This window comes from Epinephelus fuscoguttatus, linkage group LG3 (assembly GCF_011397635.1).
Source record: "Epinephelus fuscoguttatus linkage group LG3, E.fuscoguttatus.final_Chr_v1".
Classification (NCBI taxonomy): Eukaryota; Metazoa; Chordata; class Actinopteri; order Perciformes; family Serranidae; genus Epinephelus; species Epinephelus fuscoguttatus.
In genome coordinates, this window is record NC_064754.1 from 8,728,765 (window position 1) to 8,751,283 (window position 22,519).

The 22,519-nt window shown below is 42.8% G+C and overlaps 1 protein-coding gene across 1 annotated transcript in view; it reads right to left on the reverse strand.

Moving 5' to 3' along the window:
* Window positions 1-1,863: 1,863 nt before the first annotated feature.
* The window catches only part of LOC125886191 (dynein heavy chain domain-containing protein 1-like), a 30,987-nt gene continuing 10,331 nt past the window's right edge, over window positions 1,864-22,519 (reverse strand). The window contains exons 20-45 of the mRNA XM_049572199.1: window positions 18,284-18,404; window positions 17,969-18,128; window positions 17,583-17,865; window positions 15,935-17,477; window positions 15,536-15,641; window positions 14,588-14,702; window positions 14,290-14,476; window positions 13,875-13,977; window positions 13,429-13,557; window positions 13,018-13,209; window positions 12,446-12,865; window positions 11,909-12,320; window positions 11,588-11,686; window positions 11,309-11,485; window positions 10,765-10,943; window positions 7,067-8,098; window positions 6,799-6,973; window positions 6,617-6,691; window positions 6,144-6,369; window positions 5,856-5,947; window positions 5,625-5,774; window positions 4,015-4,640; window positions 3,482-3,886; window positions 2,378-2,459; window positions 2,185-2,244; window positions 1,864-1,995 (exon numbers count right to left, since the gene is read on the reverse strand). Coding sequence (XP_049428156.1) covers window positions 2,207-2,244; window positions 2,378-2,459; window positions 3,482-3,886; window positions 4,015-4,640; window positions 5,625-5,774; window positions 5,856-5,947; window positions 6,144-6,369; window positions 6,617-6,691; window positions 6,799-6,973; window positions 7,067-8,098; window positions 10,765-10,943; window positions 11,309-11,485; window positions 11,588-11,686; window positions 11,909-12,320; window positions 12,446-12,865; window positions 13,018-13,209; window positions 13,429-13,557; window positions 13,875-13,977; window positions 14,290-14,476; window positions 14,588-14,702; window positions 15,536-15,641; window positions 15,935-17,477; window positions 17,583-17,865; window positions 17,969-18,128; window positions 18,284-18,404 — 7,127 coding nt within the window. The 3' untranslated portion in view covers window positions 1,864-1,995; window positions 2,185-2,206. The remainder of the gene's footprint in view (window positions 1,996-2,184; window positions 2,245-2,377; window positions 2,460-3,481; window positions 3,887-4,014; window positions 4,641-5,624; window positions 5,775-5,855; window positions 5,948-6,143; window positions 6,370-6,616; window positions 6,692-6,798; window positions 6,974-7,066; window positions 8,099-10,764; window positions 10,944-11,308; window positions 11,486-11,587; window positions 11,687-11,908; window positions 12,321-12,445; window positions 12,866-13,017; window positions 13,210-13,428; window positions 13,558-13,874; window positions 13,978-14,289; window positions 14,477-14,587; window positions 14,703-15,535; window positions 15,642-15,934; window positions 17,478-17,582; window positions 17,866-17,968; window positions 18,129-18,283; window positions 18,405-22,519) is intronic.

Below are 22,519 nucleotides of genomic sequence, written 5' to 3' on the forward strand. Positions count from 1 at the left end.
TCTGATGTTTTGTACTTGAACCTCACTACTCCGTCCACTCCACTAGAAGCTCTTAACATTATTCCTCTGCAGCAGGCATCCTAACACTGGCTCTAGAGAGGGCCTTTAGTGTTTTTCAATGAAGTGAAGGGCACCGTAGGTTCTCCTCCACACTTGGAAAAGGAGGAGTAAGTTGCCAGATCTTTGAACCTGGTCAGTCCACCAAGTTGGCTGATTAGTCTGGCATCATGACACTTTCTTGGTTGAAAAAAGAAATTGATCTAATGAGCACCACAGGGGCACTAACACCATTATAAGGCTGTATGCTGGAACCAGTGAGGAGTAATAACAATGGCCAACACTGTAGACAAGATAGACGCTGCTATTGAGGCCATTGTAAATCAACACATTCTCAATATCGCCCTACATCGTAGTTTGTTTTTTCTTCACTTCACCCTTAAAACCAGTACGTGGGAATGGCTATGCATCAGTTTCGACTTAAATGCTGTGAGCTTTAAGGGTGTACATTGGTCTCTAGTGACTGGTTAGGTCAAATCAAATCCCCCTCCCCCATGGCAATCAATCAGAGTGGAGGCAATATTAGACTAATGATGGAAACGGTGTGTAACAAGTTGACAATTCTGTCTGAAATCAGGCAAAGAGGTGGGGGGAGGGGTATTCAGTTCATTGCAATCTGCAATGTCACCACTAGATGGCATTAAATTCTACACACTGGTCTTTTAAATATTAAAAGGACAAAGGAATCATGAGGATAATACCTAGTTATGCTCTATACTGTGTATAGGGCTGTTCATTTGCATTAAAAAAAAAACACTAAACAGCAGGATTGGCAAAAATGTTAATTTTACTGAAAACATTTCCCTTGCAACAGAGCAGTCAGGGGAACACCACCTAAATTGAGAATTCTGGTATATTATTTCATGCTCTAGGAAAGTTTAATCAATATGTATGAACATGAGCTGCTCTCCCTCAAAGACAGAAACCAGAGAAGTAAAGTCTCATACTTGTGATGTCATCAAGTATACAGTCTGAAGCTGCAATGACAATGAATAGAAGCCAGATTTTGTGGATCCACAGAATGTTTGTTCTCTTTTTTATACCTAAAAGAGCTTAATTGTACTATAGGGTTTTCAGTTCTGAAACAGAAAATGTCCCTGTATACTTAGAACATTCTCCTGGATGTTCTCAGTGTCATTTAGATCATCTTTCCCAATTCACTGTCTGTGGAGCAGCTCTATACTTTATACCCTATGACATCACAAATTCAAATTTTAACACTGAAGTTTTTCTATTTGGAAGATAATTTTTCATGTTTACTAATATATTTGGGATGTCCAAGACCAAAAGAATAAAGTATGAATTGATTGAAAACGACTATCAAAGCTAAAGTAAAATTCTTCGTCAGAAGCAAAACTAACCTGGATCTTAAACATAGTCAAAAATTGCACAAACATTTAACCTGTAACAGACCAGTTTTGTTGTCATCACATTTGAAAGCACCAACTTTTCATGTTAATGAAAGTTTTCTTTTTTTGTTTTTCCAATACTGAATTTTCAATTCTTTATAATAATCACAATACTTCCTAGGAAATGGTGCAAGTGTTGTAAAAGTCTTAAAATTGCCTTAAATATTTGACCAACAGTCCTTTCCAATGTTGCTTCTCATCATTGTTCTCATCAGTGAACTGTAATCATACATATTGATGAAATAACATACAGGAGGTACAGCCCTACCCAGCAGGTGTGACCATGTCCTTCAAGTTGGCCATGTCATCATAGAAGACCTCATCATCACCACCATGTCTCTTTTGGCAACGACTTACAGTCTCCAGCACAGTTTTCAGGCGGCGATCGAGAGCAGTGAGGTGGGGCTCTGACAGCAATGGAGCTACGCTGTGAAGGGGATCATGGGAGAGCGACTCCCTCATGACATCACTGAGACGATACTGTGGCAAAGACAGTAGACGCAGGTGGAGCCAAGTGGAGCGCCGGATTCTAGAGAAAGAGCAAAATGACAGAGAGGAGTTGGAGAGAAAGAAGGACAGGACAGGATGATAAGGGCAGGAAGAAATAACGGAGAGGAAAATAGGAACCTTATTGTGCTGAATTAAATACTACTCTAACTGAATTTAACTGAAGACAAGAAAGTAAATAACTACAGAGTTATCATATTCTTGTTTTTACCTGCAACACTGTTCTAGAGGAATTAGGATCGAAGGCTCATCTTTGGAGTGACGTCCAAATCTGCAATGAGTCAGTCAAGCTGCATCACAGTCACAACCCCAGACTATGTAAAAGTAATTTACATAAGCGCACGCACACACACACACACACACACACACACACACACACACACAGACGCACCACAGATACTCACGCTCTGCCATTGTCAAGGTGTAGTAGGAAGGTATTGTTGCCAAACTTCTCAAAAGTTTCATAATGGTGTCTGTCCATGTTACCTAGAGGAGGGGAGAAGGAATTTGGTTACTTGCAAATGTCAAAGCTCACACCTCCATTTAACAGTTTTCTGCTGTAAATATCCTTTGATACAGTGCATCACTTCTATCAAACACTGGTGTTGCTCAAATATTGCATTGCAAACATCTTTGCCAACAAATGTGAAACCATAAAATGACACATTAATGAGTGTGATGTGTATTGTACTGTTTAACAGCTGTGCAGACCTAAAGCTTTTTTAAAGTGCTGAAACTAAATACAGTAGATGTTCCAACAGCTACTGTGGCTCATCAGGTAGAGCGGTCATCTACTAATCCTAAGGTCAGTGGTTCAGTTCCTTGCCCTTGCAGTCTACATGCCAAAGTGTCCTTGGGCAAGATACTAAACGCCAAGTGAGCAGATGGCCACTTGTATGGTAGCCTTAGCCATCAGTGTAATGATGTGTGTGGATGGTGCCTGTAAAGTAAAGCATTCTGAGTGGTTGCTAAGACTAAATAAATAATTTGCACCAATCTGGCCGAACAGCTGTTTACATAAACATTCAAAATGTCATAATACAAGATGCCAACACTGATGAACTGATCACCCCTGACCTGAGGATAACTACAAATATATTTGAGGGCATTTTATGTGTGTTCATGCATGTGGGTGCAAAATAATTGTGTATATACATAAAGATTTTCACAGATTTCAAATAACACCAAGTTAATACAGAAGTGTACTACGGGATATGTTAGTACATCATGACATCACTGTTGGGTGTGGTTACAGGTGACCACCTCTGACCACACCCAACAGTGATGCTGGTTGAATCAGTTGGATTAAATAAAATACTACAAATTACCATTATGACATTGCTTGAAGTTTTTAATGAGAAACCAAAATTCAAAACATTACAAAACACTAGTCCTAATGATAAATACAAGATTTCTCATGTAGAAATATGTAGCTGCATTTTATCCGAGCATCAGTCTGGTGCACCCCAGCTGACAAAACCAGGTTGGTTTACTCCGAGCATACTCACTAGCCTCACCCTCCTCAAACTACACAACACAGGATTTAGCTTGGCCTGAAGGGGAAGCGTAGTGATAATGTTAACATCTGCCAGTCCCCAGTTTCCATTCTCCTGCTCTCCATCAAGATAGAGCGGGCAGTGATAGAGTGGTAGCTGTGGGACGGTCGGTGGAGAACCATGTGTGACCTTGACATTGCCGCCATTGTTTAACTGTAAACTTTCACAAGAGAAGGTGTCTTTTGTGCTCCTGACTTGAGCTGTGACACAAATAAGGGGCAGTGAGCATGGCTGTGGAGAGACCGTGTCCTGTACGGCTCCTAGCTGTGTATCCCATGATGCCCCTCTCAGCTCCAGGCCACACAAATACACAGCGTCCAGGGGAAGTGAGGCTGGGTAAGTGCTATCACTCAGAACCTGTAATGAAGAGATCAATATGAGTAATTGACCTGCAGGAGTAACAGCAGGGAATTAACTATTTTCATCCACTGGGTTCTAACTTTTAAAAAGCATTTCAGCATAATTTGATTATTTGTATGCTTTACCTGAAAATGCAGAGCTACATCGCTGATATATTTGCGATTTAGTTGAGCAGCCTCTCTCATCACTGTCACCAGAAAGCCTCTGGCGTTTCTGAAGGCAGATAGTCGGTATGCTCCAGGAGGATCTGTAGTGTTGTGGTGCCAGAGATAAGCACTGAGCAACTCTGCTCTCCTCTCCAAGCGAGACAAGTCAGTGAGCTCGAGGAGGGACGCAAAGGTCGGTGAGCTGTATTGAACGGGCTGTTGGAGCTGTGAGAGGAGTGAAGACACCAAATCAATGAGATCATCCCACTCAGCCTGGAGGAAGTCACACAGGTGACTGCGAGAAACAGCTCCTGCATTTCTAACTCCGCTGTCACTCCTGTGTGTGAGGTAATTCTTCAGAGCCCGCAGTCTATCTCTAGCATGGCTATGAGCTGGCAATGTAGCGGGCTGGTTTAGCTGTGTGTAGAAACTCCTCACTGTTCCTAGAGGAGTTTGGGAGGCCTGCAGGAATGTGTTCAGATTGTGGCTATTGATCTTGATGATCTCAGCTGCCACATCTGCACTGAAGCCCAGCACACGGGGGTCATTAATGTTTTCTGAATCCTGAAGACTCTCTTCCAAAATCTGCAGTAGTTCTGACAAATCTGAGGAAATAAAACATAGTAACAATCAATACATTGTTCTGACACACAAACACCCACTGTGGCTCTAATGCTTGGACTCCTTGCTGCTTGTTGTTTGTAATAATGATTTACAACTGTAGCCTTACATTAAAGTAGCAATTATAGTACTTGTTCGACATACAGGATTCAGATAAATGTTTTAAATGTAAGAGTAAACCCAGCAAACATTGAGACGTTGAATGACCATTGTTTGAATGAGCAATCAAGACATCCTTTATGGCTCAAAAATAGTTCCAAAATGAAAGTTGTACATGAAAGTTGTACCAATGTCCGTAAGATTACCTGGCTGTCAGCTGGTCCTCCTTCTGAAGTGCCCTAGCAACGTCGAAACAGGATAATAAACTACATTTGACCTACATGGGACTCAAACTGTGGTCTTGTGGGTGAAAGCCTATTCATATACCACAGCTTTCTATGTACATGGATTTAGTATTACTATCTACTGTTTATACTAAAGCCCTGAATGCTACTTCTCTCATGTCCCATCAAAGACAGCTTTGGGCTCTTGCAAACACCACAGGCTTAGAATAATGGGACAGAAATACATTTTACATGTAGATATAAATATAAATAAAGGGCATGAACATCTATTTTAAATTTGTAAAATTGTTGATAAAATGTCTGTTTAAAAATGCAAAAGATGCATGCATTTGCTTTTTTCATGGTAGTAATATGATCAGTATTTCCTGGCTTACAAAAAAAGAGTCTGAAGACAGACATGGTAACAACGTCGTCATCTAGCTGTTTGCCTCATAATCGCGTTGCAGATTTTGCATCCGACCAGTACCAGTTGCAGCCAGGGACACAACGTCTCCGTCCAACCAGTGTTTGCTGGGAAGAAAAGATCTTTCCAGGATCTATTTCCTCCAGTTAAATGTGCCATCAGCTAGCTAGTATGATGTTTACTTAAGCACAATACAGTACTATGAGAAAGTTATTGGTTACCAAAGCGGCCGAGAATCCTGGTAATATTCGAGAGGATGTGTGGTCCACTGCTCCAGAGAGGTGATTCTCTACTGAAGCAGGTCTCTGCAACGCTGTCCACTGCCTTCAAATCTGCAGAGTCTAGTACATGGCCGCCATGCACTAGATTAACTACGAATGAAAAGTACAACAAGATTAAAGCGTACAGTAACTGATTTAGAGGGACGGTTTTATCTGTAAATGCTGCCTCACCTGCTATATATTTCAAAGCCTTAGTCTTGTCATGGCAGAGACTACCAATCCAAATGTGTGCATCCATCAAAGCCAGAAGGTCCTCCTGACTCCTTCAAAACAGAAACAACCCGCATGCACAACATAAACTCTTAATCCATCCTGAAAAATCCACCATTTGAAGAATGTGCTTTGGCTTTAAAATACAGAGACATCAGTTCAGGTCATACAGTATTTAGTTTCATTCATTATGGATATCACAGGGAAATATACAGATAACTACAGTATACAGTAGGGCAATGGCCTCACCATTTGTAGATTCTCCCTTGGCCTAAGTATTTATAGGTCTGTCTCTGCAGTAACACAGAGTGGAAGATGGCACAGCGCAGGAGGAGCTCCATGTTGTCAGCTGTGACACCCGACAGTGATTGACACCGTATGACTGACACCACCTGTCGCAAGGAACAACTCAGCTCCTCCTTCAGATCCCAGGGAGAGTCACAGACCAGAGGCAGGGCACACAGTCGCACTGCCGCTGTTTAATAACAACAACCATCATCATTAAAATGAATAATATTATTACAGCCTGAGCGTAATAATTTATTTTGTTTGTGGAGGGTTGCGATTAGGCTGACACTATACTGAGCAGTATTTATAATGTAATCTGTTAGGTAGTGGTAGTGAATAAGAAAAGACTCCTTCGTCCCTTGAACTGAAGCTATGGTGACTGACCTTGAAAGGAAGGCTTTGATAGAACAATAATGGAAATGTAATAGATCTACCTGGTATGGAGCGTGATGCATACTCTTTCGTTATGAACCACAATCGGAAGCTTGGTTGAATCAGGTGTAGCTCCTCTGTGAAACACGTTGGAAGGCAGACAAGTTGGCAGATGGGATACATGAGTTGTTAATGATGATACGTGAAATGGAACTTTATTCTTGATTATATATGGTCCACCCACCTCTGAAAGAGGACATCAACTGACTGAGTCGAGCTACTACTGTATCATCCCATTGTTCCAGCAGGTGACAGTTGTTAAAAACCAACCAGTGGCCCTTGTTAACAGCTTTGTCCAGCATTGAGAGAATGACCTCTCTGTCACAAAGAGCCCCAAAAGAAATGACTTTCACCTGAATCTAAAACATAATTAATAAGAAAAGAATCAAGCCCTGCATTTGTGTACATTAGTTGCAAATATTAACTTGAAACAAGATGAAACAGCGTGTTACCTTCTTTGTTTCTGCTGCACAGTGGGCCAATTTTTTTATTAAGTACAGAGGCTGAATGCTTGTCCACTTATCTTCTCTTTGACTCGGCAACGTAAGCACAATGGGTCCCGCATGTTTGACAAAATACCGTAAGAGGATGTCTGGGTTCCCACTGTGAGGGGCCTCCATACCTGCCATTTGTCCAGGCAGGTAGAGGTGGTCGGCCATGGCCTTAACTAGCCCCTCCTGGCATTCAGGGAGCATGGTCTTCCAGAGGAGAGCCTGCTGTAGTAGGGATAGATGGGAGTGAGGGGGACAGGGAACAGCCCCTGCTACAGTGGAAGACGGGAAGCGCAGGTATTCCTGCCACTGACTGGGGCAAGTGGAGAGAGAGGCAATCAACCCTTTGAAGACTGGGATCTTCTCCAAGCAGAGGAGCTCTGGGTGGATATGAGGGGGTATCCAGCTGGGTAAACCACTGGTGGACTGAGAGACAGTAGGAGGATGGGAACAGGGCTTCACTTCAGTGACAGGATGCTCTATGTCTTGAAGACCCTTGACTAAAGCCACCCGCTCAGCCTCAGAGCAGAGCTGGTTGTGTTGGAGAAGAGCCACAGACAGCAGCAGCTCCAGAACAGCGACGTGGCTCTTGAAGAGACAAGGCCTGTATTGAGCCAGCAGCTGGACTACCATCCGCTTTGTGACCTCTGTTATTATACCCCCTGACACTTTCCCAGTGGTACATGACACTAATGGCCTGTCCTTCATAGTGAAGGCCTCTTGCATAACTGTGATGAAGCCATGCAGGGAAAAGTAGTAGGCAGGGGAAAGACGGGACACCTCCTGCAGAGACCGGTAAAAAGCAGCAGCCAGCTTCATTAACTGTCTGACTACAGCCAGCAGGAGGTCGTGGTGCTCAAGCTCCTCACATAGCTGCTGCATCTCAGCCTGCAGTTTCTTCATTGCATCTTGACAAGCAGCCACGCAAGGTAGAAAAGTAGAGTCCTCTAGCAGTGAGGTGCTAGACTGCAGGATGTAGTCCATCAGAGCATCCTAAGACAAGAAGTAGATAATTACATTATCAACTAAAGGGAATTCACTAGGCTTTAGTTTAACTTAAAGCCCCTACAAGGAACTTTCATTCTGAGTTGATTTTGGCGACCCTGTGGATAAAAACGGTAGTGTTTTGCCGGAATGAAGCCTACATTTCCATGAGCTCTAGCGCGTATTGACGTAAAGACGCTTACCTGGCTCGCGCATGTGTTTGCTTTGGGGATGAATGAAACAACAAGACGGGAAAACTTTGCCCCCACTCCTATCGAAGATCCCAGCTCACCTCTGCCGTGCCCCAGCTCCACCTCTCTGGCGTAAGCGCCACCGCCGCCGGGGTAAACGCAGCGGTCGGCTGGTAAGGCTGAGGGCCTGTTTGGCGAGCACTTCCACAGCTTCGTGGACTGAGTACGGAGCGGTGCCTCGCCTCTTTATTTCTCGGCACTCGCTGGACCCTGTCGACGCCTGGCTGGTATCTGTCGTCGGCCCGGATGAGGTATTCCAACCCTGCGGCCCCTGCTCTCCTCGTCAACGCAACCTGCAGCCTCTGTGTGTGGCTCCCCAGACAGCTAAGCCGTGGACCTGCTAGCTCCTGCCAGGATTGGGCTGGTAAATGCTAGATCGCTAGCGAACGAAATGTTTATCCTGAAGGATTTCCTGACTTCCCGAGGATTGGATTTTCTCTGTGTGACTGAGACGTAGCTGACTGTTGGTGAGTCTAGTGCTTTCACAGAACTTTTACCTGATGATTGCTGCTATTTTAACTCCCCGTGGATGTTGGGTCGAGGAGGAGGAATAGCGACTATTTATAAGAGTCACTATAAATGTAAGCAGCTAGGTAAGATGACGTGTGCCGTCTGAGTGCCGTAAATCGTTTCGTCCTGGAAGCGACCTAAAGGTGTGGATATACACTGTATAGAAATAGCTTATCTTCACACCAATGGTCTCATTTGCTGTTGTAGGTCACGCACAGACAACAGCAGAAACAAGAGACTTTTGCATATCCAGTTAAAAGTTCCTTGTAGCGGCTTTAAAGAAAATAACTTTTTTCATTCACTGATTACAACCACAGTGGCAGCTTGATTAACAGATACATAAACTACTCCCAAAAGCCCAGTCCACGATTGTGAACAGTATCCTCACTACAGCCACCACATCATGTTCAGTCCGCATTGACACCATTACACCTTGATAACAGTTAATAAGGTTTCCATAGTTCACAGTCTAATGTAGATAACATGGACATCCAAAGCCAAACTACAGCTTGTTGGCACAACATGCACTGTAAGATTCAAGCCTGGAAAATTATTAACTGATAATCATTTGAGCCTGACGCTTATCAAGTTCACCCCAAAATCAAAATTACATGTGGTGCTATTTATCAATCTGGATTATTTTGGTGTTAGTTGCTAAGTGTTGGAGGTATCAGCCATAAAGATGTCTGCCTTGGACATAATTGAACTAGATGGCACACTAGTAGTCTCGCCACCAGACAATCAGAGATCTCTGCCTTCTGATGGTCTGGGGACACTCCTTTCAAAAGTGTGTTTAACACACCGGAGAAAACAGCCGGCAACAAAGCAACCCCTCTTGCATTTTTTAAAATGCAAGCTTGCCTTGTCTCCAGCCTTGTCGACCAGGCTGGAGAAATGCGAGTCTGATGCCAACGCCCACTCGCAAAGAGGACAGCTGCGGTGTTTTTTTTTCTCTCCACAATTGAATATCAATTTTAACATTCGAAGGTCCATTTTTTTTTTTTTTTCCAAATTTGAATTTAAATTTGAATTTAGAATATTCATTGACAGCCCTAGTGTGCTCAGTCCACAAGATTGTGGAAATGAAGGACTTGCAGCGACTTGAGCCATTTTGTACCGCCACACGTTTCTAGTCGGACTATGTTTACGAGCACATAAGTTCAACGAGCCACCGAAGGACCGTCCTGCGGATTTACTATTGGTTCTGCAATGTAGGGAGTTTTTTTAAACTCTGAAATTGCATCCGCCCATCTAAACACAAAATCAGGGAGAAAGACATCAGTCTTTAGTTAAGCAAAGTGTCTAAAGACTGACTTGTTGTGAGTCTAGCATACTAGCATCTACTGTGAGCTCACCTAGCACCACTGAGCTTGCTCATGTCACAGCCCGGCCAGGGAGGACGCATTAATGTTTACATTTTGTGCTGTCACAAGCATGAGCCTCTCGTCCACAGTGATACAGCTGGCGAGTGTCGTTTGGTAAGTCAAGTGCCTTCCAGTTCCATCTTTACAGCTGATATATATCCAACATGTGGCTAGTCACGTCAAACCAAGACTGATGAATAGCACTACAGATAAAATTAAAATATGTATTTTAGATATAAAGTGTGGAATCTTGCAACTACATAGGCTCCAATTCACAAACTGATTTTGATGCATAGTTACAAAGAATACTGACAATGACAGCTGCCATAGAAACAAAAGACTAATGCAAATGTCACTCATCTATTGTAAAGCCCACTTGAAAGGATGTAAATTCCGAACAAATGCCTGCCGGCCATGTTAATGCCATAATTAACCATACCGTTTTGTTCAATAGAAATGTCCCACACTGATTTCATCCTAATTTACTGAATCATATGAGACAACAGAAACCATATTTGCTTGATATGATAGTAAATGGTGCTCTCGTCACCTCTTCTGAGATCAGTTTCTCCTGCAGCAACTGCTTGTCATTCTGGAACTGCAAGTGTTGAGTCAGCAGCTTTTTACACTCAGACTGCAGCAGCTGTGTCAGCATGAGCTCCTGGATCTCTTCTGAGCTCAGAGAGAGGTCAATGACACGTACCTGAGCCAAGATGGACGGATGGATCTCTAAGGAACAAAAGCAAGAATACTTAGTTAGCTACTGCTTTCAGATGAGTTAGAGGAGCCTTTTTCCAAAGTGTGAATTTCATCACTTTCTTTTTTTAAATGTAACTTTTTATGAGTAGAGTAATGCAAACAGTACAGAGCAGTATGCTGTCCTGATACTGAGGGTCATCATGATCTGTAAAAAGCTATCAGTATATCTCTGTATCAGTTACAGCTTTGACCAATCACCAAGACAAACCCCTGTTCAATTTCTGTACTGGGATGATGAATGAATTTGAAAGTCCTGCACTACTCTTGCAAGAAAAAGCCAAGTATGCAACTTTAACAGAGACTACTCCTGGACAGTTATATTGACAAATCCTTACCACTGTTAAGCAGTTGGACAGACAGATGGGTGCTGAGGAAGAGGCAGAATTCAGGGTGGGTCTGCTGAACATGCTGTTTTAACCCTGGAGGGTAACATCCAGCAGGGCGCGCCAATCTGGCCAGAAACTGTGGACTGGGAATTACACGTTCCACGTGAGTTATCAGGACTCTTACACCTAAAAAACAAGAGGTTAGAATGAGTTAAGGCCGGAAAGCGACACTGTGACTTAAATACTGCATAAAGTGATAATCAGTAATATGTTTAATCCCCTAATTACCTTTCTCTGCTGCCTGGTCCAGCTTGTCAAGCAGCTCTGGATCGTCAGCGCAAACCACCATTCCACAGTCTGTCTCCTTCTCAAGCTTGGCATTCTCTCCTGCAGAGAAAACTTTCATTGTACTGGTTGTGGTGATTTTCTATACAAATTGGTTAAAACTGTGTGATATATACAGCATTTTGTTCAGGAAAGTTGTAATAAGCATAAGTTCTTGTATTTTAGAATAAAAGGTAAATTGATTAAATAAGCCTAGGATTTCCGGCGGGAGATGATACAGAATGCAACATATGGCACGGATGTTTTGTTCATTTAAGGGCCTACCTGTAATGAAACAGCTTTGTGAGCTTATATCGAGATGCTGCTGAGTGTCTGCCAGTAGAGGCCAGCGCTGAACCCCGGCAGTCCTGCAGCCCCACAGCAACAGCTTTACCACCATTCTAGCAGATGGAGCGTCCTGGTGCATACCTAATGCACAGCCCAGAGGCAGCTGCAGCCTCTCAGTCACAGGGATGGGAAAACCGAGAAGGGGGTAAGAAGGTGCAGTGTCAGGGTGAGTAAACAGGGAAGCTCTGGGGTCCTTGGGGTTTATGTTGATGCTTCCTGTCTGACAAAGCTCCATCCACTTGCTCAGCAGTTCTGTGCGTATATCAGGTCCAAAGGGGCCTAAATAAGAGATGATTGCAGCAAGGATAAGGGCGTCTCCTGGTAAGGTTTCTTTATTCAACTCTGCCTCCTGAGGGGAAAAGAGAGAAAAATCATAATTTGAAATCAAAGTGATGTTAAAAAATAATACCAAAGTATGAAATGAAATGGCATGTTTAAGAGACATGTAGAGTGTATTTGCAAATTCTGTGTTACCTGAGCGGCTGCCCTCCAGTCTCTGACATGTATCTCCAGCTGCCCTACAGCTATAGAAGCTTTTCTTTCCGGGATCTCAGCTTTGTGCAGCTCCAGCAGTTCCTCCTTCAGTTCTTTTTGTACCAACTGCAGCTGAAGCCTGACATTCTCTTGACGATTGTACGCGTCCTCCTTTTGCTGCTTGGCCAGGTGCAGCTGACCTCGTGCCTCTTTGGCTAGAATTTCCAATTGCTGCTTGATCAACACTTGGTGTTGCATACAGCAGCACTCATACACAGCCTGAACCCATCGACACAGGGACTCACAGGCTTTGCTCACCTCTTGCACAGACTCTGGTACAAACTGGGGACTGTGAACTATCTGGCCAAGCTGCTGCAGCTGTTCATTTGACAGACTGTAGCGGTCAAAAAATTCCAACTCCTACGAGAGATTCAGCATATTAGCAACAAAGTAGTCTATTATGCCACTGTATGCAGGGCAATGAGACCATTCTTAACTTATTTATGACACCACTGTAGTAATTCTATTATTAAAAAAAGGTATTTTCCAGTATAAATGGTTTTTCCACACACCTGGAAGAAGTTGGATTGTCCAAGAAGCTGTTTAGCACTCTCCCATCCTGGTGGACGATTAAAGAGCAAACAAATGGCGTCCATGATTTGCACCACTCCATCAGGTGGATCTCTGTAGTGGCGTACCTCCTCCAGGTCAGATGGATTCAGACAGTTAATAATCTTGAGGCCTGACAGGAACACATGTCTCATCTAGGACAAAAAAAAAAAATTTAAAACGTTCAGTTCATTTTTTGTGACACTTCTACAGAATTTCACCGCCCAACAATCTGAGATGGCATGATGAAAAAGCAAATTGGGTGACCTTTAGGATGTGATCTGTTCACAAATATTTTGGGCTTCTTCTAAGTATATATTAAATAATTCATACATTTTGGATGCTGATATTAATAAAACATGAAATCTGTTCACCTGCTCCTGAGCGTGACTAATTTGCTCTTCCAGATGATGCAGCTTGTTCTCTGCTTCAACACATCTCTCCTGGGCTTCCGCGAGCAGACTCCTCTGATAATCTAAAGCTTTGAGAAGTTCTTTCTCAAGCTAAAGGATGGAGAAAAAGGGGTATGTGGGGTTACTTTTACATTATATCTCCTTTAATATTAGATGCAAAACTGTTCAGAGCTTCTCAGTTTGAATTTAATAAACAATATTCCCTGGTTCACTTTATTTACTTCAGCCTCCATGGGACGCTGGAGTGCACTGAATATATTGCTTACAAGGTTGTTTAAATCATTTTTGACTGTGGTACAAAAAAAAAATCTCTTGTGGTATAGAAAATGTGGCAGTCAATACTGCTACAGCCTTACATAGAATATTGATCCCACTTGAATTGCATATGCTGAATTGCTCTACATTACCTGCTGTGTCTCAGCAACCTTCTCCTGCAGACTTATTAAGTGCTGTTTGTACTGCACAGCTGTGTTGTTCAGAGCATCCAAATGAGACAGAACAGTGGCGAGTCTGGAAAAATACAATGGTTATTGCAGACCAGTATGTGTATTTTTTGTTTAACTTGAAAAACACATAATATTGTGTCAAGAAAATTTCATCTAGACCTGTACTGCAATTCAATTCAACAGCTCTGCAAAAACAAGAACTGCCTCTGTGAAGGTTACCATGTTGAAGTTTTGTTGAAGCTTTGTCAGGTACAGTATAGGGTGACATTATCAGATAAAACTAGCTCAAGGTAGTATTATCATAAATGTTTTGGTATGCACAACAGCAAATTAAATATTGGAGACAGAGAGAAAAAGAGTAAAAAAGAACAACTACCTGTTGGCTTGGCTCTGCTGTTGCATGTGCAGATGGTTGCATAGGTAACCATAATTAGCAATGAACTCCAAATAAGTCTGAGGGCTGAAAGGCTGATCTCTCAGGAGGACTGAAGCATACTGGCATGCAGATTGGTGCATTCCTGCCATAGCCACTGTCAGGCTGGCCTCTGAGCCTTCTGTCTCCACTAAGTAAAAAGAAAAAGAAAACGAAAAGTGATAAGTCGTAGTACAGCCTGGGAAAACTAAAAAGTGGAAAAATAAAGTGAGTAAAGACTAACTTTGGTGGAGTCACTCACATTTGTGGGGACCAGTTTTCAGGCACTGTGCAGCAGCCTCCATTAAAGACTGCTTGGACCAGGGCTGGTACACTTCCACACAGCAACTGAAGCTCAGGGCCTTGGTCAGCTGTGCCTTAATCACAAAGGATAACAAGTAACTTATTTAGGTCTGCTGTTTAAAGGTTGTGTCATTATGTATGTGGAATTTCTAATAATATTTTAATCAGTTTAAAGAGCCCTTTCCATCCCAAATATAACAACAAAGTAGAGTCCACATGGTCCGCATTCAATTGAAGACTGTGTATTCTAGGGGTTAACCAATAATGGATTTTGAAAGGCCAATTTAATAACAATATTTTGGAACAGGAAAAGGCCGATAGTTGATTAATTGGCTGATATAATGCCTGCACAAAATTTGACAATCTTTGACTTTATTAGAAACTATTTAACTGTTGTACTGAACCTCTAAGTCAAAGTGATAAATGACTACAAAAATAAATAAATCTGGAACTGAAGATCACACTAACCGTGAAATGTCTTGGTGGGAGTGATTTTTATTTTTTGAGCTATTCATTTTCCTCAGTGTCGGCTTGAGATTCTCAGATACACAGTGACATCACCTTGACCTCCATGTGACTGATGGGAAACTGTGCAGGCAACCATCGGAGGCGGGTTTAGCCGATAAAATAGGTTTGTAATACATCTTATCGCTGCCAATGAATCAGCCAAACAGAAAAATCTCATGTGTATACTCAATGATACGGGATACATTTAGAATGTGGACCACAGTGACTCGACTGTAATGTGACAGTTGGGGTACAAAGTGTGCTGCACCCTAATCAAGAGTATCAAACGTAAAGGGACAAGTTTAAATGTTTGTGCCTGGACTGATCTCTCTTTTGTCATTGGATACAGGTACAGAGGTTCAATGACAGGTGTAGTATTTCAAAGAAAATACTTATTTACATTCCATCTGTGGGTCCCAGTGTTGGCAGGTGTCTCACTGCTGTCTGACATGGCGAAGGGAAGCAACAGGAACACATGCACATTTCTGTGGATTTGGCTCAAGAACCTTTGTGAAAAGAATTAGAACAAATATGGCTTACAATTACAATGTGCTCATATTTTCATTTTCAAAATCTTACTGTAAGTAGTGGATTTATCTATTAGCCCATTCCTGTAAATGATCTTACATTACCATCATTGTCACTACTACCACAATATAAATTAATGTAGTGATAAACGCCAACATCACAAGAACATTAGCATTACAAATACTTATTTCAACACAGAACTAAGTTAGATCTAAACAATGTAGCCAACTAGCATGAGCACTATTAGATTAATTGGATATTTTCCTCTTACTTCTCAAACGTCCAACTGTCCATGAAGTATTGTCTTGAGTTTTTCATATCAGTCACTCTGGAAACAAGGTTTCTCAGCTCCTCATCTGTGTAGAGCCCTGGGTAGGTTCTGTGAGCCATCGCCACCAACATTTCTTCTCTGACAGACTGGCTTATTTCCTCATGGACCAGTATGATAACATTAACTCCATCCACTCTGGTTTGATTCCCAGCATCTTTTAGGATTTCATGCAATGTATTCTCATTACCAGGGTGCACCTCAATCAAATGGCAGCCTGTTACATAGGCAGCTAATCGCACAGTGGTTTTACGGCCTGTGCCTTTGTCTGAGCCAATCAGCACTCCGTGGCCTCCAGGTATGAGAAGAGCCCTGAGGATATGTAACAGCTGCCTCACCCTCTGTCTGTGTACTATGTATTTGGTAGTAATGCTGTTGTCATTACCAGCCTTTTCCCGTTTGTCTTTTCTGTCGATGCATGCACACAGCTCCTGCAGTAGTACGTCAAGGTCTCTGTGCTGATAAGAAGAGCTACATTTCATATTGTGTTGCTGATTTGCTGAGGCCTCAGGGAGCTCAGGGCCATATACAAGCTGAGCCATTATGTCTTCCATATGCTGAAGAATCATGGGTTGCAGAGGCTGAGGTTTTAGGCTTGCCTCTTCTGAGCAAATGTTTTCAGACAGAAGGGAAGGTTCAGTCAACGTATGGTATTTCCTCAGGTCTGACTGGCCAGCTGGTGTTGGCTCTTCAGGAAGATTTACTGTCTCTAAACTCTGACCTACTGGCTTACAAGTGCCTGCAGGGTCCATGGGTAGAGTGTGACTAGGAAGGCTTGTGACAGTGGGTGGATCATCTGAACAGACAGGCTGAGTTTCATCAATCAGTCTAATTCCATAGTGGGTTGTTGCTGTCTTGGCTATGAGTGACACAAGAGTTTTGCTTTCATCCTCTGAGCATAACCTGTCACGGAAAGTACGCATGCACTCATGCATCCAGAGATGTGCTATGTTAAGAATTAATGCAGGCCCTGGCAGGAGTGGAGGAAAGCCTGGTAGTGAATGCTCATTTTTCTGCATTATCCCTGTGGTTGGGATGTTAGGTTGGCACAGACACATCCCTCTAAACACCTTCTGAAGGTCATGATGGGAAAACATGAAATGGGGCCTCTGTGCAGTAGGCTGGAATTGCTCACATACTGCATGATACAGATCTTTAGTTGCAGTGATGATACAACATGCCATGTCTTCACCACTCTGCTTCAGTGGCATTTCTTTGAGCCAGATTTTCAGCCGAGGAGAATGGATTGACAATATAACCTCCATAGATAGGCTGGGGAGCACAAAAATAGTGAACAGGCGTGAGAGCCTGGAGGATATCACATTACTGTGGTGACTGCCCATTCCAAAGACACAACAGGTAGCCATGTATCTCATGGTTCCAGCACTCAATGACTTGAAGTGATAGGCATCAAATGTTAGAATTTCTCCCTTCGAAATACTCTGTCGTAGTGTTTCTAAAGCCGTTGACATCTTCCCAGAGACATCTATCAACAGGATGGATAGAAACATTAACCTTAGAAAGCTTCTCACAGTGCAACATCAGATTCAAATTAAACCATATTAGTTCTCAGGTAAATTTTCTTACTCACCACAAGAGGCCTCATGCAGATCATCCACAAAAAGAAGCAATCCAGGCTGTTTAGTCATGGAATTCAAAGTATCTTTACAGATCTTCTGGCAGCTAATGCTATTCAGTATAGTGCGCAGGTCTCTGGAGCTGAGGAGTGGACTGCCAGGAAGGCTAATATGTGGTTTGTCAAAACTCAGCAAAGATTTGCACAGAGTGGTTTTCCCAGAACCCGGCTCTCCTGCAAGCAACACTGGCTGGTTTGCCTCCAACATGATGTTCAGGAGATGGGTATATTTCACACACTGTATAAAGAGATTTAAGAAAATTGTTGGATAAAATGTTTACATGCATGGAACATTACATTCATGTACGTTCACTATACTACGGAGAATGTTTAGGACAAACCTGGGAGGTGATAGAATTTGTCAGCAGTGTGCTCCTGGGGCATATTTTGCTGTCGATGTTAAAAAAGTGTTCAAACACACTCTCCTCATCAGGAACCACAATTTTGTACCGACAATTAAACAGCACTTGACGGGCTAGTAAGTCAAACTGTGGCCAGTGGCTGAAATATAAACAAAAAGTATACAAAGAAAATCTGTGACAAATATTTAGTTCATAAGAAAAAAGTGATTAAATATGCGTATAGAAATAACATACATATTAAATTATTTGCATAAATAATTGTGACTACAAAACACGTCAAAAAGATTCTCTTACCGAGGATGAAGATATCCACCAAATCCCCAAATATAAGCCACCAGAAAAAGGTTCCTGGCGAGCAGATCTTGTTTCATGTGGGGATCTGTGCCTGCTGTTCCAGTTCTGTGTAGAGGTATATCTGGTGGGAGAATAAGTGATGCAGTATTAAAAAAGTCAATACCTTAACTAGTCCGTATGATTTCGAGGTTACATGTTAATGAGCAATGGTTATACCTTTTTTGTCTGTTTGTGGTATTGCCTCAGCTTCTTTCACATCCTTTTCAAAATACTGCAGTAGGGCGCGTAGGATCCGAACAAAGGACATGATTTCTTGTACTCCATTCACATGGTTTTTAAATGATTCGCCATCATTATGGATTGCAGAGGTTAAAGCCTTTTGCCTGAGAAGACTAAGAGTGCTGCAGAAAAGATCTGCAGCTAGTCGATTCCACATTTTCAAGGTTACTTCATTCAGTTTGTGCTCAGAAGATAGAGCATCCATTTCACTCTTCCACACAGCCTTCCATACATCAGTGCCTGTGAAATAAACATGGCTGCAACGGGTCACTGCAGACGGACTTGCATCACGTAGGTCAGTGATCTCCATGAGCAGCTTAACGTGCGACTGGGATAGCAGTGTTTCACCTGATGGCAGGCACAAAAAGGGGTCCTTAGGAATGCATAGTGTGGTTAAGTAATCTAACCAGCAGGGATGCTCAACAGGATTCCCATCCATTACCAGCCATGTTTGTATCTGACCACTTTTCTTTTTATTGATGCAGACTGAGGAACATGTTGGTTCATGTCGCTGTGAATCTCTCAGCACCTTTGCAACAGCTCCGTCTTGCCATCCTCTCTTTTCACAGAAGCAGCCAAATACCTCTTCATGAGACATGGCATTAGGGAATAAGACCACAGTGTCAACAGGGTTCCAGATTGAAGCAGACATCTGTGGCTCTGCCTGTGGGGTATCTCCCTCAATCATATTTCCATTTTCAAACATATCTGTCTTGGCAGCCAGATGATTTAGTGCCCCAGCTAGAGCACAGTAACTGGTCGTCTTTCCACTACCTGAAGGGCCTATAAGGATAACTGCCTGAGAAAATGTCATGGTCTGGTAGAGTGTAAGAGCACTGCTAATTATTTCTGTGTCAGAGTGAAACAGTTTTCTTCGTAATGCTTCTGTAACTGCTTCTTTAAGTGGAGTCTTTTCATCTTCCTCAATGTACTGCTGGAAAAGAGGAAACTGACATGCAATAGGGAACGTGTCCTTGAAAATGATGTAGAACTGTGAGGCTTTCTTGTGCTCATAAAGAACAGGTAAGAAGACAGAAAAAACAGCTTTGACTATGGCTGTCTCCTCCATTATTCCCCGTATAATTGACAAATGAGAACTGCACAACCGAGATGGTTTTTCAGTTTCTTTTATATCCTTTCCAACAAGTCCAGCAGTCACATTTTGTGCAGTTGCACGCTCAGTTTGTTCTACAGCCACTCCTTTAGCTTCATCTGAAATTTCTCGTTGCCTTACACTTTGTTGTAGGTGTATTTCAGAGGTGAAAATGATCTTTTGCAAGACAACAAGATAGCAGCTCTGGTCATCAGTGATGAAATCAGGCAGACAGAGGGAATCCTTAGCCAGGCTGATGAGGCACACTAGACGTCGACTTAAAGAAGTGGCCTCTGAGAAACCAATGGACGTCAGCATTACTTCAGCAATGATCCCGTAATCTGGATGGGTTAATGCAATAGGTCTGATTGCCCATCGCAGACTCTCTGGAATCTCAGATGTATATCCCTTCAATGAGATAAGAACACATCCATAGCTTAGGCTGGCAGCAATGCTTTTCCCTGCAAGTACCAGGTGGCATTTTGAATCAACAATGTTTTTGCAGCCTGTGACCTCATCTGCAGTTCTGCCTTTTGGCTCCTCATTCCATCTTTGATTCTTACTTCCTGTTAACTCTGAGAAGGATTGATAGATGTCTACGAGATGTTGCCCCAGTAATGACAAGACCCCTTGCGTTAGTAAGTCTACAGAGTCCAGCAGAAGCCATGCTCCAGTCTGTAGAGCACCCCACAGCAACCGCTGAACAACACCAGGTCTCATGCTTGGACAACATTGCATTGTGACAACCTGTCGCCCCAGAGCTTTTCCTAACTGGGCCACGGTTGTATTCTTTCCAGACATGCAAGGTCCACTCACAAACCCACATCTGTAGCTTGTCAGAGCAAGGAGGACTCCCAGTATCGCCCGATCTGTGGATGGAGTATGAACCATCACCCAATCTTCTGGACCAATATACTCATGATTATATTTGAGTCGATGGCCCAAAATATCCACGTAACATGCTGGATCGTCACTGCCTTTCAGACTCTGATCTTCTGAGTTAATATGATACTTCATCATACTGAGCCACTCAAAAGATGATTCCAGCACACACTGTACCTCCATGAGTCGAGACAGCTGCTGTGCATGCTTCATTGTGAGAAGCACCAAAGCACGTAGATACATCATCATGTATTTAGAAACCAAAGATTCACATTTGGCCCCTGTGACTCCATCTCTTATACAGCTGCCAAGGCTTTTCAGTTTTGCAGAGTGGTATGCTTTTATGTTTCTCAGTGTCACTGGGCTCGATTTTTGGAAAGCTTGTAGAACAGCCCTGCACCAAACTGCCTCCTCAACGACCAGCAGACACTGGAGAGGATATTCGGAGAGCAAATCCAGTAAGGGTACTACAATTTTTTTCCTTCCAGCAATGTGGAACAGGGGGTCTCCAACTTGCTTACCACATGCCAAATCTTGACTGGATGGTTCAAGCTGGTTTCGCACAATAGCACATTGTTTCAGTAGCTTTACCATGGTCAACTTTAATTGTTTCTCAAAGACACGAAGCCAAACCAAGGCATCCAGATTTGGTTCCAAAGGAGATGGAAAGGTAATGTGCTCCTGGAGGCTGCCAAACAACCCCAGCACCTTCGTCCGTCTGTGGCTTTGAGACTGTTTTTCACAATCCACTTCAAGCCAGTGTATCCCTTTAAAGCATTTGCGTACAAAGGGTTGCAGAATGAACGGCGTTGGATGAAAGGAGAGTAGTTGTATCACTTCCCTTTCACTCAAGAACCAAAGTCTTGGAAACTGTTCACAGAGGGTCTCCAGGAGATCCACCATCTGGTTGGAAATGGCCTCCATTGTAGACAGACCATCGATGAGACTCTGGCAAAGGCTTTTACCATGGAATCTGTCATTTGTCTTTGTAGAATGAATCAAGCTCAACACATGAAGGTCACTTGATATAGAGTGCATAACTTCCTTAAATGTCTCATCAACTGGTTGGAATCGCTCCAACTATGAAAAAAAAAACATGTGAACTTAAAGCAAATGTTGGAAAATGTATCAGTTTCACAGAATAGTAAAATGACATATGTTGGTTTGTAATGACGCAGGTAAAGGTACATACCAGGTCCTTTCTCTGAACACTAAAGGATGTTTCATGGAACATCCTGGTCAAGAAGGCCCATGTTTGCTGATATCTTTCAAATAAAGAGAGCAGCTTCCCTGTTAATATTAAAAGCAAAAGACAAACAATGTTTATATGGTTTTTGTACCTTGTGACAAAGGGCCACAGGCTTGAGTCGAACCCGGGCCGCTGCGGCAACAGCCTTGTACATGGGGCGCCTGCTCTACCACTAAGCCACCGACGCCCCAGGGCTGCTCAATTCGCGAAAATAATAATCATGATTATTCTGATTTATATTGAAGGGAGTCTGGTGACTGTGGAAAATAGCAGCAAAATTAGCAGTATTTTAGTCACATAAAAATAGGACCACCTAAAAAAATCAACACCACTTTAAATATACGTTGTATTTAGTATATTTTCACCACTTTACTTTGCTGTCAGACAGCCGTCTACAATGGGAAACTGTCACCATTACACTCCAATGGCAGAAAAAGTAATCTTTACCTCACACAACACAATGAGTAGCTGGTCTTCTGCTGCCCCTCAATCAGGTTGTTAAGTTTGTGTTATTGTGTGACTTTGGGAAGCGACTTAACTGTGCCAGTTTTCTTGTGTGCCTGTCCAAACTGGTAGCGTAAGATCGAGAACACAAAATTCTAAATGAAGGCTCAGTCACGAAGGACACTCCCTGCCACTCACCCTATGCCTGCCTCAGACCCTGCTGGTGCCTGCGCAGTGTTGTTGCACAAATGAAGTTAGGGGAAGAGACTCAGTAGAGGAGCGGTAGACT